Source organism: Carcharodon carcharias, chromosome 34 (genome assembly GCF_017639515.1).
Source record: "Carcharodon carcharias isolate sCarCar2 chromosome 34, sCarCar2.pri, whole genome shotgun sequence".
NCBI classification, from domain to species: Eukaryota; Metazoa; Chordata; class Chondrichthyes; order Lamniformes; family Lamnidae; genus Carcharodon; species Carcharodon carcharias.
In genome coordinates, this window is record NC_054500.1 from 18,899,272 (window position 1) to 18,922,044 (window position 22,773).

A 22,773-nucleotide genomic window follows, 5' to 3' on the forward strand; every position below is an offset into this window, starting at 1 on the left:
ATGTTCAACATCCTGGGGGTTACCATCGAACAAGAGCTGAACTGGACCAGCCATATAAATACTGCGGCTACAAGAGCAGGTCAGAGGCTGGGAATCCTGCGGTGAGTAACTCACCTCCTGACTCCCCAAAGCCTGTCCACCATCTACAAGGCACGAGTCAGGAGTGTGATGGAATACTCCCCACTTGCCTGGATGAGTGCAGCTCCCACAACACTCGAGGAGCTCAACACCATCCAGGACAAAGCAGCCCTGCTCGATTGGAATTTGAATTCACGCGCTCTGGGTTGCCAGTCCTGTATCGTAACAAGTTCCCGATTGCACCCAACACCCAAACTTCACCCGGGAATTTCTTACCTGACCGAGGAGAATGTAAATCCTGCAAACGGAAGGTGGTTGCCCAGAAGTGTACCGTGGGAATCAGGCCAAGAGGTTTCCTAGTGGAAAAATGAACCAAGAGGTAAAACCTGTACATTAAGGGTGGATGTGGAGGAGATTGTGAACATGAGCAGAACTAGAGACTGTTAATATAAGAGAGAGTCACAAATCAATTTTTTAAAAATATTTGTTCATGGGATGTGAGCGTCGCTGGCTGGGCCAGCTTTTATTGCCCATCCCTAATTGCCCTTGAGAACTGAATGTCTTGCTCAGCCATTTCAGGGGGCAGTTAAGAGTCAACCACGTTGCTGTGGGTCTGGAGTCACATGTAGGCCAGGTCACCCCTTCTAAACTCTAATGAATAAAGGCTTAACCTGTTCAGCTACGGGAAGGTTAATCTTTCAGATCTAATTGATAGGAGCCACTGGCTGATGGCCACTAGCGGTTCAATGTGGCAGCTGCTTTCTCAGGTCGCGAGTCAAGGCTTCAGGTTGCTAGGTGCAGCTCCACACACACACGCACGCTGTACTTACCAGAGGAGCTGATATCTCCATTTTTCTCTTTGTGGAGGGGGGGGGGGGGGGTGCAGACACTCACTATTTCACCTCCCAGTGCAGCTGTCCCAACATTAAAAGGACTATTTCCATGAGCTTTGCAGAGGGCGCGTTCCCAAGCCTGCGCTATTTCTGACTCGCACAGTGTGTGAGCTCAGTTCCCACTGGGAATGTTGGATTCCACAGTACTTACAGCACTGAGAGAGGCCATGGTGGGTGGTCATGCTCCACATGAGCCTCCTTCTGCTCACCCTATGAATCCATTTCTCCCTCATGTGTTTATCCAGCTTCCCCCTTTGAATGGATCTATCCAACTCCCCTCCAGCACTCCCTGTGGGAGCGAGTTCCACATTCTCACAACTCTCTGGGTGAAGGACTTATCCCCTGAATTCCCGGTTGCATTTATGACTGACTATTCCCAGGATCCTTCAGAACTTTTAGGAGCCAATGAACATTGTCTTAAATGTCTTCTTCTTCGCCTGAAGATAATTTTTTATTTACAAATCTGCATGGTCCCCATTGCAGTCCCTGGTTCCAGGGGGGCACAGTGTAGCTCAGCTCCTTTACTATTGATCTGTGATGCACAGTCAACTCCCGTCAATCGCGACACCCCCTCCCTCGCGAATTCGTGTACGCACGCCAAATCGCAGCTCGCGGACCCCAGAGCTTCGCTCATCCGTGATTTAGAACATCTAATTCTCAGCTTTCCCGGGATTTTGCGGGAGCGGAACCCCCACGGACAACAGGAGTTGGCTGCAATCAGCTCGGGAGAGTTTTCATTTCACCCTTTCACTCGATGTGAGCAGCAACGGGAAGGCCAGCGTTTATTGCTCATCCTCGACATTTAAAGCGGGCTTTTAAGAGTCAACCACATTGCTGCGGGTCTGGAGTCACATGTAGGCCAGACCGGGGTAAGACTGGCAGATTTCTGATGCTAAAGAACAATGTATTACTTTCACACTCACCATTACTGATACTTGCTTTTATATTCCAAATTTTATTTAAATATTGCTGAAAAATGACACGTTGTCAAAGATTTCTGTCTCACACTCATTAGGACAATTCGCAAGAATGCCAAATGTAAAGGAACAACAAATTATACTCTCTTCTCATGAAGTATAAATTGTTGTTCCCTTTACATCTGCTATTCTTGCGAATTGTCCTGATGAGAACAAGATGGAAATCATCGACAACAAACGTCTTTTCTCAGCAATACTCAAATTCTGTCTGACCGAATGAAAATTTTATTTATTTAAATGAATTGAAACCCCCACCCCCTCCCCCTCCTCTCCTCCCTCCTCCCCCTCCCCTCCCTGTTCTCCAACCTTTCCTTCCCGCCTCCCCATCCCCTCCCTGCCTCCCCTCCCCCACCTCCCTTCCCCTCCCCCTCCCCACCTCCCCTCTCCGCCTCCCCTCCCCTTCCTACCCTCCCTCTCCTTCCCTCCCCGGCTCCCCTCCTCTCACCCTCTTTCCCTCCCTGCATCTCCTTCCCCACCTCCCATCCCCCCTTCCCGTCCCACCTCCCCTCTCCCTCCTCCCTCCCTCCCTCACTATTCCCCTCCCCAGCATTAATGAAAGTAAAGACAAAGAAGTCAACAAGAGACAATAGAATTTGCCGGAATGCGCACCAGGCAGCTGAAGTTTTCATCCTCCACGTCAAAGTTTGAGGTGTCGGCACGACTGGTGACGACTGGGAGGAAGGGAGGTTCACACCGATCGAGGAAGTCCCACTCAATGCCGGTGAAGAACGGGTGCATCTTAAAGTCCTCCACTCCGCTCCGTCCCAGCCTCTCCTCCCTGCCACACACCAGGCTCTGGATGAAAGCCCTCGCCTCGCCTGTCACATCAGGACCTGAGTCCGGGAACCGAAAAGTCTCCTGAGTTGGGGGTGGGGGAGGTGGTGGGGGATGGGGGGAGATGGGAGGGAAATATTTGGTTATCGAACTCTGACAGGCCCAAGGGTTTTATCACCAACCTTGATGTCGGGTTACAGCTGAGGCCACTTGCGAGAGCTCCTAAAGCTTTGGGTTGCCAACTCCAGCTCAATCAGTTCCTGGAGGCTTTGCCCACATTCCCTCCAATCAGGGCCCTGCTTCCCCCAGCCAATCGGAAAGCGAGAAGGCTCTTCATGATCTAATTGGATGGCTTTTGACCGTCAATCATCTGCCTTCTTTACCCAACTCCAATATTTTTACAACCACGAAGCAGACGTGTTCAAACAAAATGGAAGCAGAAATTAATTCCTTCAATAATGTTTCTTCTGGATTACCAATAGCTGTGTCCCTTGTGGCTACAGAACAAGTTTGGTGGGGAGCTGATGGGAGGTTGGCAACCCTACAAAACAGCCCCAGGCCCAGCCCCAGGCCCAGGCCCAGCTCCAGCCCCAGCCCCAGGCCCAGCTCCAGGCCCAGGCCCAGGCCCAGCCCCAGGCCCAGCCCCAGCCCCAGGCCCAGGCCCAGCCCCAGGCCCAGGCCCAGCCCCAGGCCCAGGCCCAGGCCCAGCCCCAGGCCCAGGCCCAGCCCCAGGCCCAGACCCAGGCCCAGGCCCAGCCCCAGGCCCAGGCCCAGGCCCAGCCCCAGGCCCAGCCCCAGCCCCAGGCCCAGCTCCAGGCCCAGCCCCAGGCCCAGGCTCAGGCCCAGCCCCAGGCCCAGCCCCAGCCCCAGGCCCAGGCCCAGCTCCAGCCCCAGCCCCAGGCCCAGCTCCAGGCCCAGGCCCAGGCCCAGCCCCAGGCCCAGCCCCAGCCCCAGGCCCAGGCCCAGCCCCAGGCCCAGGCCCAGCCCCAGGCCCAGGCCCAGCCCCAGGCCCAGACCCAGGCCCAGGCCCAGCCCCAGGCCCAGGCCCAGGCCCAGCCCCAGGCCCAGCCCCAGGCCCAGGCCCAGTCCCAGCCCAAGTCCCAGGCCCAGCCCCAGGCCCAGGCCCAGGCCCAGTCCCAGCCCCAGGCCCAGGCCCAGGCCCAGTCCCAGCCCCAGCCCCAGGCCCCAGGCCCTGGCCCAGGCCCAGTCGCAGCCCCAGCCCCAGCCCCAGCCCCAGTCCCAGCCCCAGCCCCAGGCCCCAGGCCCTGGCCCAGGCCCAGTCCCAGCCCCAGCCCCAGGCCCCAGGCCCTGGCCCAGGCCCAGTCGTAGCCCCAGCCCCAGCCCCAGCCCCAGTCCCAGCCCCAGCACCAGCCCCAGCACCAGCCCCAGCCCCAGCCCCAGTCCCAGCCCCAGCCCCAGTCCCAGCCCCAGCCCCAGGCCCCAGGCCCTGGCCCAGGCCCAGTCGCAGCCCCAGCCCCAGCCCCAGCCCCAGCCCCAGGCCTCAGGCCCTGGCCCAGGCCCAGTCGCAGCCCCAGCCCCAGCCCCAGCCCCAGTCCCAGCCCCAGCCCCAGGCCCCAGGCCCTGGCCCAGGCCCAGTCACAGCCCCAGCCCCAGCCCCAGTCCCAGCCCCAGCACCAGCACCAGCCCCAGCCCCAGCCCCAGCCCCAGCCCCAGTCCCAGCCCCAGCCCCAGGCCCAGCCCCAGGCCCTGGCCCAGGCCCAGTCGCAGCCCCAGCCCCAGCCCCAGGCCCAGTCCCAGCCCCAGCACCAGCCCCAGCCCCAGCCCCAGGCCCAGCCCCAGGCCCAGCCCCAGCCCCAGGCCCAGCCCCAGGCCCAGCCCCAGGCCCAGCCCCAGCCCCAGGCCCAGCCCCAGGCCCAGCCCCAGCCCCAGCCCCAGCCCCAGCCCCAGCCCCAGGCCCAGCCCCAGGCCCAGCCCCAGGCCCAGACCCAGGCCCAGCCCCAGGCCCAGACCCAGGCCCAGCCCCAGCCCCAGCCCCAGGCCCAGGCCCAGGCCCAGCCTCAGGCAGATTCGATCAGGAACTGGCCCAACAGGTGGCAGCTACTGTTCACTGTGGAATGATGCAAATATAATTAGCACAGGGGAGCAGGTATTAAACAGTCATTGAATTTTTAAAAAATTCTTTCCTGGGATGTGGTCATCGCTGCCAAGACCAGCATTTGTTGCCCATCCCTAATTGCCCTTGAACCGAGTGTCTTGCTCGGCCATTTCAGAGGGGCAGTTAAGAGTCAACCCCATTGCTGTGGGTCTGGAGTCACGTGTAGGCCAGACTGAGTAAGGACGGCAGATTTCCCTCCCTAAAGGGGCATTAGTGAGCCAGATGGGTTTTTACACCAATCAACAATAGCTCTCACAGCCACCATAAGGGTACTTATTAATGAAAGAAGTGGATAAACGCAGGAAGCTGTCAGCAAAGCGTTTAGCTGCATTAGAACAAGCCCTCTAAATGGCCCAGCAAACCAGGTTAATTTAGCACAATAAACATCTGAGGCATTTGTGTTATTGAGGATATCGGTTGCTATCATTCTTCCTGTTATACCTGTCACCCCTAGTATCTGGCTCAGTGATCTCATACCCCTGCCAGCGATCGGCAGCCCTTCACAGCTCTTCAAACGGGCGTCCAAGTACTTTTTCAAACGTGGTGCAAGTTTCTACCTCTACCACCCTGTCAGGCAGTGAGTTCCAGGTCCCTGCCAACCTCTGAGTGAGCAAATAATTCCTCAGCTTCCTTCTGATTCTTTTTACCAACTACCGTAGATCGCAGTGTATAAGTCCACGCAGCATATAAATCGACCCCATTTTTTGGTCCCCAGGATCTTGTTTCTGCATGCAGCCAGCATATAAGTTGACCATCCTTCTCCGCCACGACACGCTACACTCGCATTAGTCGGTCAGCCTCAATTTTTCACCTTGTTTTACTTACCGGTACTGTATAACTGGGCACAAGCGAGCAGGCAGATGGCACAGACCCCACACGGTGAGTGACAAAGCCGGTGACCGCCCACACCCACGGCTCACTTTTATACGCAATGTATAAGTTGACCCCTATTTTTGGAGGGATATTGCCAAGGCTTCGAACTCGACTTATACGCCGACACCTACGATACTTTAAAATCTTTGCCTCCTGGGTTTTTTGATCTTTCTACTAAGGTAAATAGCTGGACTCTATTTACTCTTCCCCGGTCCCCCCGTCATTTTATAAACCTCGGTGAAGTTACCCATCAGCTCCTCTGTTCCAAGGAAAACTACCCAATCTTCTCACATCACTGAAAACTTCCCGCCTAATCTTAGCTATAAACCTCAGCATCATAACATACCCTTACCATAAAACTCTCCGTTATAACACTCCTTTTATATCAAACTCTCAACTATACACATCTTTCACATAAAACTCTCAGTTACGACACTCTTTTTATTATAAAACTCTCAGTTACGACACTCTTTTTATTATAAAACTCTCAGTTACGACACTCCTTTTATTATAAACTCTCAGTTACGACACTTTTTACTATAAAACTCTCAGTTACGACACTCATTTTAATATAAAACTCTCAGTTACGACACTCCTTTTATTATAAAACTCTCAGTTAAGACACTCATTTTAATATAAAACTCTCAGTTACGACACGCTTTTTATTACAAAACTCTCAGTAATGACACTTTTTACTATAAAACCCTCAGTTACGACACTCATTTTAATATAAAACTCTCAGTTACGACACTCATTTTAATATAAAACTCTCAGTTACGACACTCTTTTTATTATAAAACTCTCAGTTACGACACTCTTTTTATTATAAAACTCTCAGTTATGACATTCTTTTTATTATGAAACTCTCAGTTACGACACCCATTTTAATATAAAACTCTCAGTTACGACACTCATTTTAATATAAAACTCTCAGTTATAACACTGTGTTTAATATAAAACTCTCAGTTACAAACCTCCTTTTATTATAAAACTCTCACTTAGAACAATGCTTTTAATATGAAACCTCTCAGGAAAACACTCCACTTACTATAAAATTCTCAGTTATAACAATCCTTAATATAAAACTCAGTTATAACATTCCTTTTACTTTAAAACTCTCAGTTATAACAATCCTTTAAAGCTGAAACTCTCAGCTACAATCCTCTTATTCCAGGGCCAGGATTTTACCTTCAATGTGTGGGTGCCTGCCTGACACACTGGAATGTAATATGAAGTGTGATGATGTCAGGAGTGTTACAACTGAAAGGCCCATTAAGGCCATTAACGAACTTAAACGCTACGTTCCTTTTAATATAAAACTCTCAGCTACAAACTTCCTTTTAGTATAAAACTCTCAGTTATAACAATCCTTTTAATATAAAACTCTCAGTTATTACAATCCTTTTAACCTGAAACTCTCAGTTACAACCCTCCTCTTACTTTAAATCTCTCAGTTAGAACACTCTAATGTAAAACTCTCAATTACAACCCTCCTTTTAATATAAAACTCTCAATTACAATACTCCATTTACTATAAAACTCCCAGTTCTAACAATCTTTTTAACCTAAAACTCTCAGCTATAACACTCCTTTTACTATAAAACTCTCAGCTATAACACTCATTTTAATATAAAATTCTCAGTTATAAAACTCCCTTTAATATAAAACTCTCAGGGCAGGATTTTTCATACAATAGGCAGGCTTGGGCGGGAACGGGTGCAGAGCCGATCACTGCTCTCCGCCCGCGATCAGCTCCACGTCGCCATTTTACACAGGCGGGGGCCAATTAAGGCCCACCCAGCGTAATACGTGACCTGTAACGCTCAGCGCTAACTCTGCGGGCAGGAGGAGGAGGAGGGAGAGTCGAGGCCAGCGCTCTCTCACGCACACGCTGGCAAGAGCGGGAGCTGCCTCGGGGGGACGTTAAAATAATTAAATAAATGATTTAAAATTATATTTAACGACGTCCCCTCGGGTGACCGTGTCAGATGAGTGGAGGCATGTTCCTATATTCATGGGAATTTATTTATTTATTTATTTAATAAGAGCTTGGGGGAACCTCCATCCCGCTCGTGGATGAGGCTTCCTGAAAAATGCGAAGGCAGCTTGGGCTTTTCGCCTGCCCCTCCAGCGTTGACAAGCGTCTCAATCCACTTCTTAACCGCCTTCACCGGCCCTCGACCTTTTGGTGGGCACGCGGCCGACCCTGGCATGTGTGCGTCCGCCGAACGAAATATGGCGATGGCGTCGCCCGAGGTCACCGCGCCTCATTTCACGGCTCAGCTTGTCTGGGCCCAGCACCCGCCCCCCCAACCTCCCCACACGCCAACCGGACAATCCCTGCCCTCAGTTACAACAACAATCCTGTCAATATAAAGCTCTAGGTTGGAACCCTCCCCGCAGGCCGACGGGTAAAATGACCTGTGGTGACCTCAAGGCGAGCGTCCCTCGGTGGGCGGGCGCGCCGTGATCTCCGATGAGCGCCCGCCATTAATTGACGGGCCACTTAAGGCCCTCGAGGCGCCAATTGTCGGGGATTTTTCGGGGCCTGGGTGATCTTCAGGGCATCGCACGGTCGCAGCGGGCAAGCGGGTAGGAGACGTTTGTATAAACCTCACCCACGGCCGGGATGAGGGGGGGGGTAAGTGGGGTCGCGAGCGTGCTCTGTCACATATTGAATTGTGAAGGTTACTGAGACTTGCCTGTGGGAGCAGGAACACTTCAAAACTCTTCACAGCTGCTTGCGCAGGAGTAACGGGCTTCAGGTCAGGACTCTGGAGTTAACATCATTTCTGGGGCCTTGCTGGTTTCAGGAAGCCTTCCCTTAGCCTGGGAATGGGAGTTGTGCTCTCCACTGGAGGCACCTCCTCTGAGGAGGAGGAAGGGAGGGCTAGAAGGGGGAGGAGGCCAGGAGTCCACATTCAGCCTCCAGGGGAGCCACCTTTGGGAGGACAGGCGCAGGCACAAGGGGTGCAGGGCCAACAGGAAGTCCAAGGTGGAAGGCGCCACAGAAGACGCCACTATCCTGCTGCCAGGGTTTACAGGCGGCGAAGCAGCTACCTCAATACGTCCGAGGTGCACTGCTGAAGGGGGTTCCGTCTCTCAAGGGAGACAGTCACCTCAATCTGTCAGATGATTGAGCCTGAGATCTCCGCAAACTGTGTGGGTGGACACCCTACGCCAGTGCCTCTGAAGGTCACAGCTGCCCTCAACTTCTATGCCTCTGACTCCTTCCATTGCTGTCTTCCCCCGTGTCCAGGGTGCTATAGACTGTACACATGTGGCCATCAAGGCGCCAGCAGGTGAGCCCGGTGCCTTCGTCAACAGGAATGGCTTCCACTCCATGAACGTGCAGATAGTGTGTGATCACAGGATGCTGATTCTACAAGTCTGTGCAAGGTACCCAAGCAGTTCCCACGTCGCCTACATCCTCAGACACTCCCAGGTCCCGGGGCTCTTCAGTGCTCCAGCCCGGCTGGATGGATGGCTGCTGGGTGACAAGGGCTATCCCCTCAGAAGGTGGCTCATGACGCCTCTTCACCATCCAAGAACAGAAGCTGAGCAGTGGTACAATAGGAGCCAGGGCACCACAAGGGATGTAGTGGAGAGAACCATTGGTCTTCTCAAGATGCGCTTCCGATGCCTGGACCGTTCAGACGGCGCACTCCAGTACCCCCCAGATCGTGTGTCAGTGATAGTGGTTGCATGCTGCCCTCTCCACCATCTTGCGCTGGAAAGGGGGGACACTGTGGACAATGACGACATAGGCGCAGTGGCTGCGGCTGCACACGATGAGTCCAGTAATGAGTCCGAGGATGAGCACAGGGAAATGCTGAGGGGGTAGACGCTGACCTGGGCATACTCCAGGGAGGCAGGAACACCTGGGAGGCTTTAATCCAACAAACCCTCAGCTAGCACCCCACAGATGGACCTCCTGGACAAGCCTGGGCTGCAGGCTCCACACCCGATACCTGAATGCAAAACCTGCCAGGATAGGAACATTAACTAAGGCCCTTGTCACTCAATGTGACACAACTCACTCATAACGTCATGGCTTCCCATTCACCTGCAGAAGCAAGGAATCACCCTGAGCCTGCTCACAAAATCAAAATTTAATGATTTTACAAAATGAGGTACAAAAAAAATTCTAAATGTGTTACGCATCACACTAATTGGTCATGAACAAATAGCTGGCAACATAAAACCACCAGTGAGAAACCCGTGGTGTGCCTGAGGTGCCTTAAGTTTACACTTGTGGGTGCCATGTCTAGGTGCTGCCCCCTCGCTGGGAGTGGTATCTGAGCCAGCCTGCTGACTCTGCTGTCCTGTTGGCCTCGATGACCTTGGCTGTTGTCCTCTGGCCCGTGGAGCCTGTGTTGACCCCGCCTGGGAGGGAGCTGCCAGTTCCACAGCTGGCATCTCCCCAGTCACCGCAGCCTCACCCGATGCCACGGTCACTGGGAGAGGGGAGGAGCAGCTGTTGCTCTCATCCAGAGTGTCCTGAGAGGATCCCGCAGAGACACCAGGCAGCTGCTGCACCGACACAAGGTCGCTTCAGACCTCCCTGCTCACCGTGGATGGATGGGCACTGAGATGGGATACTTGGTGCCCAAACCATCTCCCACATTGGCACTGACCAGCTGAGGTCAATGTCGCTGTGTGGGCTCGCTGGTCCGAGCACATCCCCAGGAAGCATTGATTGTTTTCCAGGAGGAGCATCTCCACAAGAGTCGCCACTCTCTCCATGGAGGAAGCATGGCGCTCGGACATGAGGCTCATTGCATTGGTGGACTCCTCCAGCATGGACACCATGCCACACATAGCCTCATGTAAGTCCGCCAGATCCTCCCGCATACCCTGCTGCACTTCCAGCATTCGCTGCCTCACGGACAACTCCAGAGGCACATCATCAGCCACCGACCGAGCATGGACCTGGTCCCCAGCAAACCCTCGACTGCTGGTGCCATGGGCACTCTCTGTCTCCGCCCGCACCTCAAGCGAGCGTGAAGTGCCCTCACCGCTGTGCACCGGGACACTAGCCGATGATCTAATTCCCATCGAGGTGCTAGTATCTGCGCCGGTGCCTGCCTGGCAGAGATGGTGTGAGGCTGGTGAGTCGATATGTTCAGGGGCCTGAGGTGTGAGAGGGGACCCCTCTGCCTCCTCCTCCCGGCCCTGCTCCGGCGATGCTGAAAGGAAGAACAAGGACATTTGATTAGTTAAAGTGGAGACAATGTCAATGTGCATCCCTGTCCCCTGGATCATTATGTGCTCATCCTTCCATAATGGTCAACCCATGTTGCAAACTTCAATCACTGAGCATTCAGCAGTGACAGGGCTGCTGGGACACACACGGTGACCTCAGGTGCTTGGCAATCTTACCTCCCCGTGGCACCCCAGACTCACCACCACCAATGGACCTGGGCGCATGGCGCCTCTCCATATCCATCGCCTCTTGCTTGTATCTGGTGACGATGGCCAACTGGGCCTGGCCTCCGCCAGTCCACATCCGCTCGGCGGCATTGTGTGCAGTCTTCTCCTGAAAAGGAGAGAGGAGCATTGATTAGTCCAGCCGGTACCTGGATTCCCATCGCCTCTCTGCCAACCCCAGCCAGTGTGGGACATTGCAGGGCTCCAGTGAACAGTCACCCTGCAGCTGCCGCACTCTCACACCAAGGGTCAGGGCTGATCCCCCCTTGCCCACATGCTGCCTCCATCACGTTTGGCACCACACGGTCTAACCTTGCAAAGCGAGGACACACAAGTACGTGGAACGCCAAGGGCTGTAGATGGATGGGTGCCCCGCCAACTGGAAGCTCTCCTCCCAGCATGTCAGCAGCCTGACTTTGACATGTTTCGCAGTTCCAGCCCTGTGCCTAGGTGCAGATCCTCGAGGTAACCCCCCTAAACTCTACTCTGGGTGTCAGTGTCACACGTGGTGCGGGTGCAGAACCCGTCTCAGCACTACCCTGTCAGGCTGAACTAGGCATGGGCAATACCTGCTGGCCCACCCAGTGAGGGAACCATGCCGTGAAGGACTCAATGCTGAGTGTAACTGCACTCAGAGTTGGGGGTGGGGTGGGGGCACTGGGGGGAAAAGCTGCCGGCTGTATTAAGTGACCCCTACATGGGCGCTCACCCTTTCCCTGGCACAACAAGTCGTTGAATCACTTGTGGCACTGGATCCACAAGTGTTGCCCCACGTCATGGGAGCTGACTGTCTCCGCCTCCGCCTCCCATCCCTCGGAACGAGGACCTCCCCTCCGTGCTGCCACCTCCTCCAGGAGGGCAGCTAGGCACCCGGCGGAAAACCGAGGGGCACAGTGCCCCCCGCTGCCCTACCCTCCTGTCTGGCCTGCTCTCCAGCTTGGGGGGGGTGGGGGGGGGGGCGGGGGGTGGTGGGTAGGGGGGGATGCCAGTTGTGGGACTGGCCGCTCCCTCCCAGGCGGGGCCAGAGGACAACTGTCTCTGGGGAGCCCTCCTGCTGGCCATGTTGATCGGCCTCTGCCAGGCTGCCCACGCTCTGTTTGAACAGGCCGCCATTGGACCCGGTGGTCACTGCACTCCCACCGCCGCCCGCCAGCCCACTCCCGCTACCCTCGGGAGCCAAGCTTCACGCTGGGGGGGGCCTTAATTGACCCGCCCGCATAAAATGGTGGCATGGAGCCGATTGTGGGCAGCGATAAGTTCCACAGCTGCCCCCAAACAACCTGCTCAACGGGAAGAAAATTCTCCCCTAAGGCCTTCAGTTGTAAAACACCTTTTACTATAAAACTCTCACTTATAACAATCCTTTCCTATAAAATTCCCTGTTATATCGCTGCCCCCCCCTATTACATACACTTCTTTCACCATAAAGCTCTCTCCTCCGGGACCCGGTGTGAATAGGTTCTGTTGGGACGTCTCTTTGTGGTCACTGACCCTGTAGTTGATAATTTTCCTGTATGTTTCTGCCAGGGTGTCGGCGTAGAAGGGGGTCTGGCCGAAAAGCATCTCGTAAGAGCAGATCCCGAATGACCACCAGTCGCACTCTGGACCGTATGTCACTGAGGGGTCTTCCACCGCTCGCAGGATCTCTGGGGAGATGTAGTCGGGAGTTCCGACGGCCACTGCGCACTGGACCTAGAAGGAAATGGCATGGGTCAGGGATATGGGTTGCCAACATCTCCAGGATTACCCTGGAGCCTTCAGGAATTAAAGATTAATAAACTGCAAGAGTCTGTTGAGGTGTTAATGATAAAGTTTCATCTCCTTTTCTTTGAACAGTTGTCATTTATCAGTTATTTTAACGTTGGGGATGATGGTTATGACTGATGACCAGAAATTATCCAATCAAATTATGCTTGTTTGCTTGGTGCCTCGTCATGATGGACAATTCGAGCAGCCAATGGCTGGAGCTGGGGGTGGAGCAGTTGGCGACGGGAGGGTCATGTGATGACAATTTGAGCGACTCATCCAGCCAGAGTTGACAACCCTGGTCACAGAGCCAAATCAACCAGGGGAAAAAGGGGGTGTCTTTGTGTGTTAGCTGTGGCTCAGTTAGTAGTGTCTTTGCTGTTGACCTGTAAAGTTGTAGGTTCAAGTCCCACCCTAGGACTTTAGCACACTAGCCAAGTCTGGTGTTCCAGTGCTGCACTGAGGGAATGCTGCACTGTTGAAGGTGCTGCCTTGCCTGTGTGATATTAAACTGTACTCCTGTTTAGTTGGATGCAGAAGATCCCAGTGCACAATTCTAAAATAACACAAAATACTGTGGATGCTGGCAATCTAAAACAAAAATACCTGGAAAATAAGGTCCCTGGCTGGTATTTATTCCTCAAAAACAGATTATCTGATCATTCTCACATTGCTGTTTGTGGAACCCTGCTGTCCAAACACTTTGAGATGTGTGCTGAGCGTGATAAGTTTATATTCTTTCATGGGATGTGGACATCGTTGGCAAGGCCAGCATTTGATGCCCATCCCCAATCACATACATAACAAACATACAAATTAGGAGCATGAGTAGGGCCATTCGGCCCCTCGAGTCCTGCCCCGCCATTCAATAAGATCATTCAGAATTATGGCTGATCTGAGTGTGGCCTCGACTCCACGTTCCTGTCGATAGCCTTTGATTCCCGTGTTAGTCAAGAATCTATCTAGCTCTGCCTTAAAAATATTCAATGACTAAAAATATTCACCCGTTCCTGGGGAAGAGAATTCCAAAGACTGACCACCCTCTGAGGGGGGAAACAAATTCTCCTCACCTCTGTCTTGAACAGGCGACCCCTTCTTTTTAAACGGTGTCCCCTTGAACTGAGCGGCTTACTAGCCCACTTCCAGATTGAATAACTGAATTCAAATTCCACCAGCTACCGTGGTGGGATTTGAACCCGTGTCCCAAAAAGCATCAGCTGGTACCCCTGTGATATTTTACCACTAACTCACTACCACCCACAGACACAAGCCTTTCTTTTCTTTTGAGCTCTTGTGGTCGAAGTCCTACGTTGAGGATCTCACCTCTCCGTTTAACGCGGTGCTCAACATGTCCCAGAGACACAGGTTCAAATCCCATCGTGGCAGCTTTGGGGAACTTAAACTCAATTCATTAACTAAATCTGGAATTAAAAGGCCAGTCTCAGGCCATTGATTGTTGTAAAAACCCATCTGGTTCACTAATGCCCCTTTAGGGGAAGGAAATCTGTCATCCTTACCCGGTCTGGCCTACACGTGACTCCAGACCCACAGCAACGTGGTTGACTCTTAACTGCCCCCTGAAAGGGTCCAGGAAGCCAGTCGATTGGTTTTCAAGGAGGTGCCTCGCCACCACCTTCTCAAGACAATTAGAGTTGAAAGCAAAACAAAGCCTTACATTTCTATAGCACCAGACACCTCGAAGCACTTTACAGCCAATGAAGTATTTTTAAAGCACCCAGAAAGCTCCCACAAACAGCAATGTTACAATGACCAGATAATCTGCGTTTAGTGATGTCGACTGAGGGGTAAATATCAAGCAAGGCACAACTCCCCTGCTCTTCTTCAAGATAGCGCCATGGAACCTGTCACACCTACCCAAACAGAGGCCTTGGTTTGGCATCACATTTGAAAGAAGGCACCCTGCCAGTGTAGCACTCCCTCAGTGCTGCACTGGGAGTGTCAACCTTGACTCCTGTCCACAAGTCCTGGAGTGGGACTTGAACTCAGAACTATAATGACTTAGAGGCAAGCTTGTGCTACCAACTGAGCTGCGGCTGACATGAGACCAGGCAAGTTTGGGTAACCCAGTGTGAAAGCAGAAAGAAACTTTGTTTTTCCTTCCCTTTAAAGCCTTTGGCCTATTTTGGCTTCAGTGTTTAACTGTGACCTGTACTCACGTGGCCCTCAAGGCTCAACCGGAGACAGGAACCAAAGTCAGCCAGCTTGATGTGGCCACTCGCGTCCAGGAGAACGTTATCTGGCTTCACATCCCTGAAAAATGACAAGAGTATAATTCATGTGGCAACTCGCACTTTAAATGCAAACAATTTTAATTTTATAAGGCGTGTTTGCAGCTATTGCCCGGAACAAAATTCCAAACCGATGAAGCTTTTTGCAGCATACTATTCAGTTCAGCTCTGTAACCTTTCCTTCATATTTCTGGGTTAACCCCTTGGGACTGATGAGCTGTATTGTAAACAGACTTTGCAATCTCGAGTTGAACCCCAACTGCTGCCTCCTGAGATTAGAGTCAAACTCTGCGCCAATGCCAGTAGATTGCTGATCAGTGAACCCTCGCAGACACGTTCTAAGAAAGTCTTTCCTGGGATGTGGGCTATGCTGGCTGGGCCAGCATTTATTGCCCATCCCTAATTACCCCGGAGAAGGTGGTGGGGAGCTGCCTTCTTGAACCACTGCAATCCATGTGGTTTCAGCTTTCCTGTAGCAGTTTTGAGTGGCTTGCTAGGGCCATTTCAGGGGGCAGTTAAGAGTCAACCACATTGCTGGAGTCACATGTAGGCCAGACCGGGTAAGGGTGGCAGATTCCCTTCCCTAAAGGGACATTAGTGAACCAGATGGGTGTTTGTGACAATCCAGGTTAGTCTCATGGTCACCATTACTGAGACTAGCTTTCAATTCCGATTTACAAATTGAATTTATTCTTTTTTTAAATTCCACCAGCTGCCATGAGCCGGTGTCCCCAGAGCGTTAGCCTGGGCCTCTGTCCAGTGTCACTACCACGGCACCACCATCTCCCCACTTGTCACCTGTCCTAATTGATGTAGAAAGCAGAAAACCTTCCTTTATCTCTCTTTCTCCATCTCTGCTCCTCCCACTTTGCTTTCCCCTTGACCCTCACTGTCTTGTTCCCAGGATATGGCCAGTTCAATGTCCAAAGAGTGGGCGCTTTGGCTGAGGTGCCAACTGGCGGCTGGCAACCCCATCGGGTCCCACCCTCAAGCATTGGCTAATGCCATCAAGAGATAAATACTGAACTGTTCAAATTCTGCGTCATAATCCATTCTCGGCCAGGAAACAATAGCGCAAACCAGTCATTGCTTTTACATAGCTAGCTACAGGAAGACCATAAGACGTAGGAGCAGAAGTAGGCCATTCGGCCCATCGAGTCTGCTCCGCCATTCAATGAGATCATGGCTGATCAGACAATCCTCAACTCCATTTTCCTGCCTTTTTCCCATAACCCTTGATTCCCTCACTGATTAAAAATCTGTCTCAGCCTTGAATCTACTTAACGACCCAGCCTCTACAGCCCTCTGCGGTAAAGAATTCCACAGATTAACTACCCTCAGAGAGAAGAAATTCCTCTTCATCTCTGTTTTAAATGAGTGTCCCCTGACTCTGAGATTATGCCCTCTGGTCCTAGACTGTCCCACAAGGGGAAACAGCCTCTCAGCATCTACCCTGTCAAGCCCCCTAAGAATCTTATATGTTTTAATAAGATCGCCTCTCATTCTTCTAAACTCCACTCAGAACAGGCCCAAACTACTCAATCTCTCCTCATAAGAAAATCCCTCCATACCCGGGATCAACCTAGTGAATCTTCTCTGGACCGCCTCCAATACCAGTATATCTTTCCTTAGATAAGGTATGCCGTATCTGGAGTTCCAAGCAGCTAGCACGTTACACTGTGGCTCAGCTGTGAGTACACTGGATACGAGTCAGTACTGCACCTGTCATCAACTTATCTGGAGCTACTACCCAGACCTAGGGCCAGACCGACACATCAGTAACCCTGTACCTCACATTGCCTGTGCCAACAATGACTGCAGCTTATGTGAAGGTATCATCTCCCTGCCAGCGATGAGGTGTCCATTTGGTGACCTGTCAGTTTGTGTGTGTGTGTGTGTGTGTGTGTGTGTGTGTGCGTGTGTGAAGAACTCTTTTATCTTTTATTCCTTATGGGATGTGGGCGTTGCTGGCAAGGCCAGCATTTGTAAATCTCCTCTGCACCCTCTCCAGTGCACTCACATCTTTCCTATAATGTGGTGACCAGAACTGCACGCAGTACTCCAGTTGTGGCCTAACCAGCATTTTACACAGTTCCAGCATATCCTTCCTGCTCTTGTAATCTATGCCTTGGCTAATAAAGGCAAATATTCCAAAAGCCTTCTTAATCACCTTATCTACTTGCCCTGCCACCTTCAGGGATCTGTGGATATGTACACCAAGGCCCCTCTAATCTTCAGTACTTTCCAGGGTCCTATCATTCATAGTGTGATCCCTTGCCTTGTTAGCCCTCCCCAAGTGCATTACCTCACACTTTTCCAGATTGAATTCCATTTGCCACTGCTCTGCCCATCTGATCAGTCCATTGATATCCTTCTGCAGTTTACGGCTATCCCCCTCACTATTTACCACCCTACCAATTTTCAGGTCATCCGCAAGCTTCTTGATCATGTCCCCTACATTTAAGTCCAAATCATTTATGTACACCACAAACAACAAGGGCCCCAGCACCAAGTCCTGCGGGACCCCACTGGAAACACACTTTCAATCACTGAAACATCCCTCGACCATCACCCTCTGCTTCCTGCCTCTCAGCCAATTTTGAATCCAACGTTCCATGAGGGACCTTATCAAAAGCCTTGCCAAACTCCACGTAGACCACATCAAATGCATTACCCTCATCAACATTCCTGGTTACCCCCTCAAAAAATTCGATCAAATTTGTCAAACACGGCCTTCCCTTATCAAATCCAGACTGGTCAAGAAAGGAAGAGCCCATGGGATCTAAGGCAAAGTGGCACGTTGGATCCAAAATTGGCTGAGAGGCAGGAAGCAGAGGGTGATGGTCGAGGGGTGTTTCTGTGACTGGAAGTCTGTTCCCAGTGGGGTTCCACAGGACTCGGTGCTGGGGCCCTTGCTGTTTGTGGTGTACATAAACAAATGCCCATCGATGCCCACATCCCATGAAGGAATAAAGGGAAAAAAAAGGGTAACATAGCGAGGAGCAGCAGGTACTCACCTGTGAATGTAGCCGAGCTCATGTACAGAGCTAATAGCCAAAGCCAGTTCTGCGAGATAGAACTGGGCAATATCTTCAGGAAAGCGATCACCAAACCTGCTCATTAAGGTCAGGAAGTCTCCCCCTGCATAGTAGTCCATGATGAGATACTGAAAAATGAGGGTGAGGTCCAGAATTTTATACAGTCCTTCCTTAAAAAGCAGGCATTAAGAAAAATCCTTCGACATATTGGCCCCAAAGGTGCTGCCAAAGTAGCATGCGTTCGGGGGGGGGCAGTGAAAAGTGGGCAGTAAGAGTACCCCAATCAGGTGCCACATTTTGTCTGTGGCTCCGAGGGTAGAATTCTCGCCTCCGAGTCAGAAGGTCATGGGTTCAAGTCCCACTTCAGAGGCTCCGAGCAGAAAACCCAGGGCTGACATTCCCAGTGCAGTACTGAGGGAATGCTGCATTGTCAGAGGTGCCATCTTTCTGATGAGATGTTAAACCAAGCCTCTGTCTTCTCAGGTACTTATGAAAGATCCCAAGGCTCTATTTCGAGGCAGCGCAGAGGGGGGGGATGGTTATCCCCAGTGTCCTGGCCAATATTTATCCCTTAACCAAAACCGATAAAAACACAGATGGTCTTGTCATTATCACGTTGCTATTTGTGGGAGCTTGCTGTGCACAAGGGCTAGGTTCTCTATATTATAAGAGTGACTACGCTTCAGAAGTTAATTTATTGGCTTTGAATAGCACTTTGGGAATGCCTCAGGATGTGAAGGGTGTTATATAGCATCTTCAGCAAACAATTAGGAAGGCTAATGGAATGTTAGCCTTTATCACAAGAAGAGTAGTGAAGTCTTGTTTCAATTGTATAGAACCTTGGTTAGACCACACCTGGAATACTGTGCGCAGTTTTGGTCCCCTAACCTTAGGAAGGATATTATTACAATAGAGGGAGTGCAGCGAATGTTCACCAGACCTGTTCCCGGGATGGCTGGACTGTCTTATGAAGAGAGGTCAGGGAAACTGGGCCTGTATTCTCTAGAGTTTCAAAGAATGAGAGGTGATCTCATTGAAACCTACAAAATACTTAAAGGGATAGACAGGGTAGATGCAGGTCAGATGTTTCCTCTGGTTGGGGAGTCTAGAACCAGGGGACACAATTTCAAAGTAACGGGGAAGCCACTTAGGGCCGAGATGAGAAATTTTTTCGCTCAGGGGGTTGTGAATCTTTGGAATTCTCTACCTCAGAGGCTGTGGAATCTCAGTCATTGAGTGTGTTTAAAGTGGAGATTGACAAAATTCTAAGTACATTGACATAAAGGGATATGGGGTACTGTGGGAAAAAGGCATTGAAGTGGAAGATCAGCCATGGTTGTATTGAATGGCGGAGCACGCTCGATGGGCTGAATAGCCTACTTCTGTTCCTATGTTTCTATAAATGCAAGTTCAGGCTTTCTTTCCTTCAAATTTTCCTCATTTTCCCTCAAGGCACCAAATCTCATTGGAACATGGTTCCCACAGCCTTTCTATTATCTCACATCTAAAACTAGGCAGTGGAGTGACATTCCTCCCAGCCCAATCTCTAGATATTCATACACTTTCCATCAAGAGTTCACTAGAGTGACCGGGAGTAAGAAGGGCCTTGGCTCATTTTAACCCCTTGGTCACCATCTTGAGCTTTTTTAAATTTGGCCATGGGAAGTGGCTAGGCCAGGCATTGATTGCCCACCCCTAAGTGCCCTTGTTCAGAGGGTATCCTGGAGTCACATGTAGGCCAGACCAGGTAAGGATGGCAGATTTCCTTCCCAAAAGGGGATTAGTGAACCAGATGGGTTTTTATAACAATAGTTTCATCATCAGAATTTTGTTGAATTCAGATTCCACCATGGTGGGATTTGAAACCCAAGTTCCCCCAAGTACATTACACTGGGTCCCTGAAAAACTAGCCCAGTGACAATACCACTGCCTCCCCCTAGCTGTTGGCATCTCCAGGCATGTGTGGTGGTGTGTGTTATAGTTCACGCAGGGAGTCTGACTTGTGTGGCAACATTCACTTCTACACACATGTTGTCATCTGGAGCTATGATGATAGAGGCTCCAACTTCCTTCCCATCCCATGGCTGACCAGGAATCACTCCTACTCTTACCTGACATTGGTGTGTGCTGGAAGGACTTGCAGGTTGATATTCAACCTGTTATGGCCACATTATGCACCCATCTTCCTTGACCATCAAGTCCTGGAGCAGGACTTGAACCTAGATACTTCTGGCTCAGGGGCAGGGACGATACCCACTGCGCCACGAGACCTCCAGCCAACCTACTGGAACCTGGCCTAAACCCTCAAGCTCGTCACACCGTGCACTTTCTGTTCTGTCTTTGGTGTTACACAAACCCTTTTTAAGGAGGGGAATTCACCCAGTCATTACAAGTGTTCACAATTCGGCAGTGTATGAGGAGAAACAGGGTCAGTAAGGCTTAGTGATGGGACAAGAGGGATCCTATCAGGAAGAGTCTGTGATGGACAATTTAGTTCTATGGGTGATTATATATTGATGATAATCCAGGGGCTCTACTTGCGACAGTGTGCGCTCCACAACGATACCTCAGCCTAAGCTGCCCTGTCCGAGGGTCCTTACCAGATGGTCCTCATCATGAAAGGCAAAGTGAAGCTTTGTGATCCATTGACTGTTGCTGTTGACAAGGATATCACGTTCCTCACGGAAACGAGCTGCCTGGGGAAGTAATTCGCAATAAACTGTTACCTCATTACAGGTGCAACTCCAAAAGCCAACACGCTGCAGCCTGGATGGTGAAGCGGGACAGACAGGGGTCACTCACTCGGCGGACATGAGCCTAATTCCAGCCCGAATGGCTGGTCCCGTGTGACTGACTGTAGGCGGTTTCAATTCAATCCCTCATCACAACGCTACCCCCAATTAAATAAGGACTAGGGACAGGAGTAGGCCATTGGCCACCACCCCCCACCACACCCCACCCCCGACCCTGGCTCCACCATTCGATAAGATCATGGCCTGAATTTTGCGCTCGTCGGGCACCCGCGATTGGTGGGGCCGCGGGAGCTCACGGGAATCAGGCTCCTGACCGCGATCGGCCCTCCCCCCGACCGCGATTTCACCCCGGGCCGGGCCGATTCACGGCCAGCCGGTGTGAAACACGCACTGGGAAAGGCTCAGCGCTGCCGGTGGGGGTGGGAAGAGGAAGGGCGCCGATATCACCGCGGGTGGGGGTGGGGGCGGGCTCTTCCGCTGAGCTCCCTGAAGGCAGACGGGTACCTCAGGGAGCTGCAGACCCCCGCAGGATAAACCGAACGACACAAAAAAGCCGCAAAATACGTCCAAGCAGCACCACCAAGTACCTGACCCCAGCTGCCCCCCAGATATTTATTTTGATTTTATATCCTAACAGAGGTTTCATCCCGCCCGCGGGTGAGGTTTCATCAGAAATGTAAAGGCCGCCCGGCTGAGAGGTTTGTCTGCCAACTGTAAGGTTGGACGGGGCCAGGTAAATTCGCTGACAATCGGGCCACTAATGAGCTTAATTGCCCTCTTAATTGTCGGTGGGCGCTCTTCTGACTGCTGTGTGCGCGGCCGCTGAACAAAACCTCGCGCGATTGGACAGCGACAACGCCTGACACGTGCCCACCCGCGGGACACAAAATCCTGCCCTCATGGGTGATCTGCTCGTGCTGTTAACTCCAGTTTCCTGCCTGCCCACATAGCCCTCGACTCCCTTAGAAATCAAAATCTAACCCAGCCGTGAATATATTCACTGACCCAGCCTCCACTGCTCGCTACAGGAGAGAATTCCAAAGAGTCAGGAACCTCTGTGGGAAGAAATTTCTCCCCATCTCTGTCTTAAATGGGAGACCCCTTATTCTGAAGCTGTGCCCCTTAGTTCTAGATTCCCCCACAAGGGGAAACATCCTTTCTGCATCCACCCTGTCAAGTCCTCTCAGAGTCTTATATGTTTCAATAAGATCACCTCTCATTCTTCTAAACTCCAATAAGTATAGGACCAACCTACTCAATCTTTCCTGGTAAGACAAACCCCTTCATCCCAGGAATCAGCCACATGAACCTTCTCTGAACTACCTCCCATGCAAGTAGAGCCCTCCTTAATAAGGAGATCAAAACTGTCCACAGCACTCTAGAGTCTCAGCAATGCCTGTACAGTTGTAGCAAGATTCCCCTTCCATTATACTCCTGCCCCATTGCAAAAAGACCTACATCTCATTTGCCTTCCTAATTACTTGCTGTACCTACATGCTAACTTCTTGTGATTCATGTACCAGGACACTGTAGAGAGAGCTTTACGCTGTATCTAACCCCGTGCTGTACCTGTCCTGGGAGTGTTTGATGAGGACAGTGTAGAGAGAGCTTTACGCTGTATCTAACCCCGTGCTGTACCTGTTCTGGGAGTGTTTGATGGGGACAGTGTAGAGGGAGCTTTACTCTGTATCTAACCCCGTGCTGTACCTGTCCTGGGAGTGTTTGATGGCGACAATGAAGAGGGAGCTTTACTCTGTATCTAACCCCATGCTGTACCTATCCTGGGAGTGTTTGATGGGGACAGTGTTGAGGGATCTTTACTCTGTATCTAACCCCATGCTGTACC

At 51.7% G+C, this 22,773-nt stretch overlaps 1 protein-coding gene across 1 annotated transcript in view; it reads right to left on the minus strand.

Moving 5' to 3' along the window:
- Positions 1-350: 350 nt before the first annotated feature.
- The window catches only part of LOC121272493 (myotonin-protein kinase), a 36,286-nt gene continuing 13,863 nt past the window's right edge, over positions 351-22,773 (minus strand). The window contains 7 exon segments of the mRNA XM_041179095.1: positions 351-402; positions 1,675-1,715; positions 2,558-2,806; positions 12,633-12,833; positions 15,065-15,158; positions 18,154-18,302; positions 20,775-20,870. Coding sequence (XP_041035029.1) covers positions 351-402; positions 1,675-1,715; positions 2,558-2,806; positions 12,633-12,833; positions 15,065-15,158; positions 18,154-18,302; positions 20,775-20,870 — 882 coding nt within the window.